At 34.8% G+C, this 8,483-nt stretch overlaps 1 protein-coding gene across 1 annotated transcript; it reads left to right on the top strand.

Moving 5' to 3' along the window:
* Window positions 1–7,559: 7,559 nt before the first annotated feature.
* LOC140810363 (uncharacterized) lies at window positions 7,560–8,024 on the top strand. Its single transcript, XM_073168233.1, has 2 exons — window positions 7,560–7,757; window positions 7,806–8,024. Exons 1-2 carry the CDS (start codon window positions 7,560–7,562, stop codon window positions 8,022–8,024), a joined length of 417 nt encoding a protein of 138 aa, XP_073024334.1.
* The last annotated feature ends 459 nt before the right edge of the window (window positions 8,025–8,483 follow it).

Here is an 8,483-nt window from a genome sequence, read left to right as displayed (position 1 = left end):
GGTTCCTGAGATTGGATCTGATATGAACGGAGATATGACTGGTGAAGCTGATTCAAAAAAGAAAGGAAGACGCTCAGAATAGACAGACTAAATATGCCAACGTCAGACGATGACTGTTGATATTTGAGGCAGAAGATTGAATATTGAATTACCTAAAATTAAGCAGATTTGATAACAACTGTTGATGTTAATTTGTTATGAGTTGTTGATTGGTATATACGGATGTTGTATAGCCAGTATTTTGAGATTGATTTTATCAGATTTACTTCGAGTTATATTATGATATTATATTTATTGAATTATTATTCCAGATTTGAAATCAAAATCAGTAGAAGAAAGATAATTCAGAATGAAGACTATTCTGCTGCTGAAGTTTAAATAGAGTTGTTAGAATATCGAAGAAGCTACTTGGAAGACCGAATTCGAGATGAGAGCGAGATTCTAGAATTGTTTCACTGATGTGAGTTTTCTGATTGACTCTGTTATACATTTCCTTCTGAGATAATTTGATTGTCTGTGATTTCGAGGACGAAATCAGATATTAGGGGAGGAAAAATGTAATACCCGAGATTTAAATTACTGTCATCAAATGTTGATTAATTGATAAAATTAAAGTGTAGGAGCTCGAGTAGAGAACCGGGCGTCAGTACAATGCAAGATCAATATTTTGTACAGAACTGTTGGTGCCCGAGCGGTAGAAAAGGGCCGCCCGAGTGCCAATGCACCACAGGAGCATATTTTGGGCAGAAAGTGTGGCTCTCGAGCGGTAGTTAATGACCGCCCGAGCGCCAATGTTCAGCAAGAATATTTTGTGGACAGAACGTCTGGCGCCCGAGCGGTAGTTTTTGACCGCCCGAGCGCCAGTGCATCACAAGCCGAGTAGCCGAGTGTTCAGCACCCGAGCGGTAATTATCAACCGCCCGAGCGCCGACTGAGATTCGTGGAAAAGGAGCCACGTTTCCTTCACATGCAACGTATATATATATATATATATATATATATATATATATATATATATATATATATATATATATATATAGATATATATATGTATATATATATATATATATATATATATATATATATATATATATATATATATATATATATATATATATATAACAAATGGCAATTGTTCTTGAGAATTATCAAAAAGGGAAACGAGAAAGTCTCTTAGAAATCCTCACGCCTTTATATTTCGATCCGTCCGTTAGATTTTCAATCCGACTTCGATAACGTGTTTCTATTGACGAGAACTACAACTGGACGTAAGTTTAATTACGTTTTGATATGTTTTGTAATTATGATACTGCCAGAATCAAATACAATTGATATATTTTGTTCTTACGATATCAGACATCGTATAATCGAAACCGGATCGAAGAACAGATACCGTATGAAATTATTATGAATTTCAGAGTTGATTTGATTGTGATTAGATTGAATTGATATCAGCTTTGTGTTGTTATTGATTATGAAGTGTTGGGATTGATATCTGACTGATATTGTATTGCTGGGTATATCAATGATATTCAGACTTGGGTCGGGTGAGTTGTTGATTCGTATATACTGATATTGTATTGCTGGTATTGCAAGATTATACAGATTTGAGATTATAATCTGTTATTGTTGAGATTATGGGTTGTACTGATATTGATTATGAGCCGTGTTATTATATCTGTGGTGTGAAAATTGACGGGGTCATTGAGATTGTATTGTTATGTCGTTGAAACATCAGTAGATTGATATTAATCAGATTCGTTTGATTGAGATTGTATCGTTGTATCGTTGACATTGATCATATTATGTCTTGATTTGCGTATTGATCAGAACAGGCCTTGAATTGAGCTGTATATTGACAAAGTCTATTCGATATTGTCATTTCAGATTGGATATGGACAGATTTGACTTCGACACTTCGACTTCATCAGACCGAGAAGAGAAAGGTATAAATTGATGTTGATACGGGATTGCACAACTTGAGTCGACTTGACTTGAGTTTCCTAAAATCACATACTTTACTTTATTGCATTGATATTTGCAATTGAATGGAATTGATATCTTTGATTTATTGATTTATGTATTGAGTTATAGGCGGATACACCTAGTCGTAGACGATTGATCTCGTGACAGGAGTGCCTGATAGTGATGGAATCGTCACGGGCACATTGCACATTGTCACAGGGTAGTGATTTGGCGAAAGTGCCAAAGTCTGTGACGGATAGGTCAAGACACCGGATGTTTGGTCATATCGAAGTGGATAGAATTGGAGTTTCTTCTATTACTAGTATTCGATATGGAAAGGGCCAAAGTCCGTGAATAAGAAAGTACCACCACCCCGATCGGGAGTGTAGGTGGGTGTATGTTCTTATTCAGATTTGAGATTATAAAGTCCGTGAATAAGAACGTACCACCACCCCAAAATTTTGGAGTGTTTTGAGAGTGAATTTTCAAATTTTGCATGTAGTGGAGGCTAGGGTTTTTGTGACCTCCTTACTAAATATTGAATTCTTAATCTAGTTTTCTTAATTATAAATTTAGGGTTCCTTAACTAATCTTAATGGGCTTAGTTAATTAATTTGACTAATTCCTCTAATATAATTAATTATTATATTAAGGTCCGTTGAGAACTTTAATTAATTAGTATGTTGGACTTGTACTCCTACAAACCCATTGTATATATTTCCTACTACAATTAATTTAATCTTTTATAAACTCAACTTTTGAGTTTAATATTTTAAACTCTCAATCTTCATAAATTCAACTCCTTGAATTTATTCTCTCCAAATTTTAATTATCATCGCCCAACTTCGCCATCTTTTGGCCTTGCTAATGTCCCGTACATACAAGGTGATCTATACCAAATAGAATACCCCTTAACTACATCTTATAGCTCTATAATAGCATCCTTTAAAGCTTAATAGACCCTTAAGATACCCGGCCCATAAGGATGTAGCTACTATAGACCATTAAATCCTTAACTCATAGCTCTAACTCATGAATAGGAAGACATTGTACTCTTCACTTTGTTCATCGCCAGTGTCGTATCTCCCTTCAGTGTCTCTTATAATTCAGATTATCATATATAACAGTCGATATCACCTGCTTACCATTTAATAAAAGAAATCCCAGCAAGCAGGCTACGAGACGACGACTGTTGTTAGTTTCATAAATCAGGAGAGGACAAAGTCGGTAAACAAGTCAAAGCACAATCCTAATATGTAGAGTCTCAGTGTTGTCCCGATTCGTAAGGACTAATGATTTATAATCATAACCACTGATTTTTCCTCTCGATAAATGATAATCACTTGGAAAGTCTGAGAGAGAGTTGTTTGGTATAATCATCATATGATTACCCATCTACATGATTGGACATTTCTATGCCCTTATCATGAAACACAGTACATACTATCATATATGCTAGTCTTAAGCTCAAAAGGCCTTTATCCTTGTTTTTAGGAGGCTGAATCGACTAAGAACAAATTTAAAATATATAGTGTTTATAAATGAGTTTCAAGATTGAATTATGATTTATTTGTATTAAAATATAATCAAGGTCTTTATCTATGTCGATTACATGAGTATAAAGATAAAGCATAATGAAACTATGAAATGTAAATTATATTAAAATAAAGATTGTTTTTTATAACTCAGTCATTAAATTTCTTAGCCAATCGTTGGCTTACATGACATCTACTCTAACAATCCAGTCTTCGATCATGGACTTGATTAAATGATCAAATGATGAAGAGCCGTTTGTAGGGATTTACTAGAAAGACCAACTCTGCTAATATCGGATTTATTTGGTGTCCATTATTAACTACGTGAAGATAAATAAATTAAAACACGCTATGAATGTTATAAATCATACAATGTTCAAGGAAATTTTCGAACGTCGAAACTAAAATTTTTAAACTTTCGTTACGCCTTAGATACGAGAAAACGATACTATAACAACATGAATCGCTATAGCATGTCGATTACTTTTAAGGATATGACGTGAAAAATGAAAGGAAAACAACAACAGTAATTTAAAAAAAGGGCCATGGGACATAACATCTTGATTTTAATAATAATGAGAATAATTTTCAGTTTTAAATGTTAAAATACTTTAGCTGTTTCCAAACTTTATCATGCGTGACAAGAAATTTGGTCGCCACAATAATATGTGTTTTGGTTTTTATATTCCACATGCACCTAATAGGTACGTAAACAATTCGTATAATTTTAGCATCATTCATCACTTACAAACAAATATAATGTATACTAATTAATATAATTAAAACGCATGCAGCATGGATGCTTACTCGATCGTGGTATATAATACCATTCACACAGTGATATATATATATATATATATATATATATATATATATATATATATATATATATATATAATATATATATATATATATATATACACACACACACACACACACACTTATACCACATGATAAGAGTTGTTAGAAAACTGGTCCAGATGAAGTACGTTTAAAGGTAAATTTATTAGGCAACTGATGTGTGTGTCGGCAGGAGGCAGCACTTAATTTGGTCCACTTGAGTTTAATCAACTAAATGAAAGTACTGGTCCAGGATTTAAAAAAGGTTACACGCCGGACCACCCTCATCATTGAATGTATCATATGCGACAGATTGATCCGATTTATAGATGTAATAAAAAATATTTGATATAAATAATAATGTTTTTAATTCACATCGACGTATATTACACAACGTTTTTATAATTGATGCGATCCTGGTGAAATGGGTGAGCCGGGTCGGGAGCTCCACCGGATCTGCTATCAATATAATGATGGGAATAAGAGCAATGAGATATATCTCCGTAATATGGCTTCAGCTGTAACCTGCACACAATGAAAGGAACTCGTGAATGGGCGCCGGAGGGGTGTCCGGCGTGACCACTCCGATGCTTAAGTCAGCAGGGTACTCAAGCAAGAAACCAATGTAGCCAAGTAATGGCTGTGTGATTGGTGTAAATGAATGAATCTCTATATGTAAAGAGAGAACCTGGTATTTATAGTAGGAGAAGTAATAATGACCTCGATTTGCGTGTACACCTACCACTCATAGCATTTGATGTTGACTTCCTGTCAAGCTGTCCTATTTTCCCATCGTATCACATCAATAGGATTATGTCGGGTGCGCTTCTCGAGACAAGATCTTATCTTCTGAACCACTTGAATACGACACTGTTATCGAGGTGCCCGGGTAGAATGCTTTATACAAGAGCCCGAGCCTAAGATTGCCCGGAGAGTAGAGCATGGGCTTTCACCTGCCCGGCTCCAGAAGAATTCATCTGCAGACTCACTCGAATTTGGGAATCCATTTGATATTCCGGGTCATCCATGACCCGGGCTCTTACAAGGGTATCAATAATAAAACTAACAAAATTGAAAGTTTTATGTGTAATTTAACGAGTTGAGTGAGCCGACCTTCAACCCACCACTAGGCGTACGGAGCAGGCCACGCGAATACGACTGGCCTCGATACTCAACACTCCTGCCTTTTTAAGTGCGTAAGCTGTCCCAACTGCCCGCGGAACTATTGTACCAACTCAGACAGATTGGCTTTGCATTATATTTGGGTCAGTTTCATGGTTCGCTGTCGCGGTCGCGGAGATCGCATCCGTTCCAGTCACAATGAAATTTCGCGGAACGAATATTTAAAAAAAATATTAAAAATATATAAAAATTAAAAATTTTGGAAAATATTTAGAAATATAAAAATTAAAATAAATATCATTTAAATAGATTATTTGTTGTATTAAAATTTTATTAACAATTTATTGAACACAAATTGCATTATTTGTACTAGAAAGCAAAGACACGTGCATTATTAAATCCATCGCTGATTCGAATTCGCAACAGTTTTATGAAAAAGCGTCGCTAAATTTAGCGACAGTATTTATTTAACCGTCGCCATGTTTACTTTTGCGACGGTTGTATTCAAACCGTCGCTAAATATAGCGACGGTTTTATTAAACCCGTCACCAATGTTAAATCGGCGACGGTGCAAAACAAAACCGTCGCAAATGGTGTTCCGTCCGGCTCCGGAACACCAGTTTCGGCGAACCATGGTCAGTTTAGTAACTCAGGGCTTGAACCCTGTTACGATCCCACAATCGAAAAGTTGAATGATATTTAATTATTATTGCTCACTCGTAGATGACTGACTACATGCTGACATGTACCAGTCGAGATATGATTATATATTAACATAGATATATATATATATAAAAATGTAGGGCACATACAATTCTAGGTACGTCATTGCTCTCCAACTTAAAGTCGGGTTGACATGTGCAAGAGTGAAACGTGGAACAAATTAGGAATTTTTAGGAAATACCTTAGTAAATATGTGAAGGTTCTTTCAAAAATATTAGTGCATCTATATATGCATCATGTTTGTACAATAAAAAATTTAATTATAAGAAATTGTGAAAGACTACGTTATAATTTTGATATATGAATTAAAAAAATTAATAGATAAAAGCCCACAGTAGAAATTGAATTTACAACTTGATACTTAAGAAAGCAACACTCTATCAACTAAGCTAAATATGAATTACATTAAAATTTTAACATTTTAAAAGATGGCGAATAACCTGCTAAGAGCAACTCCAACCATTCTCCATTTTGGAGAAAATCTCCAAAATGGAGTATCAATCTTGCTCCAACCATTCTCCATATACCTACTCCATTTTGAAGTGATGAATAGTGATTCTCCAAAAATGGAGAATCTCAACTCCATCTCCATATATTTTGGAGAATGGCATTATTTACGAAAATGCCATTCTCCAAAATTGCAAGTACACCCTTTAATTTTTTTTATTAATTTCATATATTTAAATGTTTATTTCAATACTTTTACTAAATTTTAATGATTTTTTGGTATTATTTAATTTATTTCAAGTTTTCTCATTTTTATTATTTATTTATTTATTGTAATTGAATTATTTTGATGAAAAAAACAAATGAAAATAATAATTAAATAAGATTGTGAAATGATACATTACATGTTTTTTTTCAACACAAATCGAATTAGTTAACTTGAGATAAATTAAACATGCATACACATTAAAACATAAAAAACAGTTCACATTAAAACATATAAAATAGACGATCATAAAACAAACCAACAACTTAAAACAAACACTCACAAGCAATACACATTGACATATTTTTATTCCACTGCAATGATGACTAAACACTAGTACTCTCCTAGATCGGACCCGGATGGAGAAGTTCCGCCGAAGAACTGGCCAAACAGATTAGAAGATCTGTCGGCTCCATCACCTTTTGCTGCTTTTTTCTGCCAAATGTTTTGTTGTTCTTTGAGCAAGTATGTAGGATGTGACAACTCGATAGTGGGATGGTGGGAGTGGGATAGTGGGATGTGAAAATTCGATAGTGAAATAGTGGGAGTGGGATAGTGGGATGTGACAATTCGATAGTGGGCTAGTGGGAGTTGGATAGTGGGATATGGGATATGGGAGTGGGATAGTGGGATGTGACAATTCGATAGTGGGATAGTGGGATATGGCATATGAGAGTGGAATAATGACATCCATTCAAGAGCAGGACAATTACTTCGTACAAAAAGCGGATGCGTTAGGTCGGCCTGGGTTGAAACCATACCAAAAGATAACTGCTGCAATGCGGATATTGGCATACGGTGTGGGGGCAGATGCGACAGATGAGTATATTAAAATCGGAGAGTCCACTGCGATTGAAAGTGTAAAGAGATTTTGTCGAGCAACGATAGAGGTGTTTGGCGACTTGTAGCTTCGCTCTCCTAACGCCGAGGACATTGAAAGACTTCTCCATATTGGAAAACAACGTGGATTTTCGGGGATGCTTGGAAGCCTCGATTGTATGCATTGGGGGTGGAAAAACTGTCCAACGGCTTGGGCAGGACAATATACTGGTCGGAGTGGAAGACCAACAATCATTTTGGAGGCTGTAGCTGATTACGACATGTGGATATGGCATGCAAGGCTGTAGTTGAAATGGTGCGTGATGAACACGTCCGTTTCCAAGAGTTTCTTGCACGTCATCGTCAAATCAAAGACAAATCGGCTCACTATGCACTCCGAGATGCTCTTATTGACCATTTGTGGGAGGAATACTCTAATTCAGAACATTAGTCTTTAAATCATGTGTAGTTTATAATTATATCGATCTATGTATGTGTTTTAATGTTGTATGTGGCTTGAAATTTGATGTCAAAATAAATGAATTATGTTTTAAAAAAATGAGTCACGTTTAATTTAATTTGTTTAATATCATATTACCTAATTACTATTTTTATATTAAATAATTTGGAATAAAAAATAAAGAATTTATAAAATTTAGAGAATATGGGTTGGAGAAGATTTTTTGAATAGAGAATGCAATACTCCAGACTTTTTGGGGTTGGATTATTTGCTCGAACTTGTGCTTAAAAGATCATCAAATGTGATT

Source organism: Primulina eburnea, chromosome 13, assembly GCF_022965805.1.
Source record: "Primulina eburnea isolate SZY01 chromosome 13, ASM2296580v1, whole genome shotgun sequence".
NCBI lineage: Eukaryota > Viridiplantae > Streptophyta > Magnoliopsida > Lamiales > Gesneriaceae > Primulina > Primulina eburnea.
This window is presented reverse-complemented; position numbering and strand designations above follow the sequence as displayed.

Coding starts and splice junctions, on each gene's coding strand:
- LOC140810363 (XM_073168233.1), top strand. CDS start 7,560: ATGGCATATGAGAGTGGAATAATGACATCCATTCAAGAGCAGGACAAT. Junction 7,758..7,805: donor AGTCCACTGCGATTGAAAGT/GTAAAGAGATTT, acceptor GGCGACTTGTAG/CTTCGCTCTCCTAACGCCGA.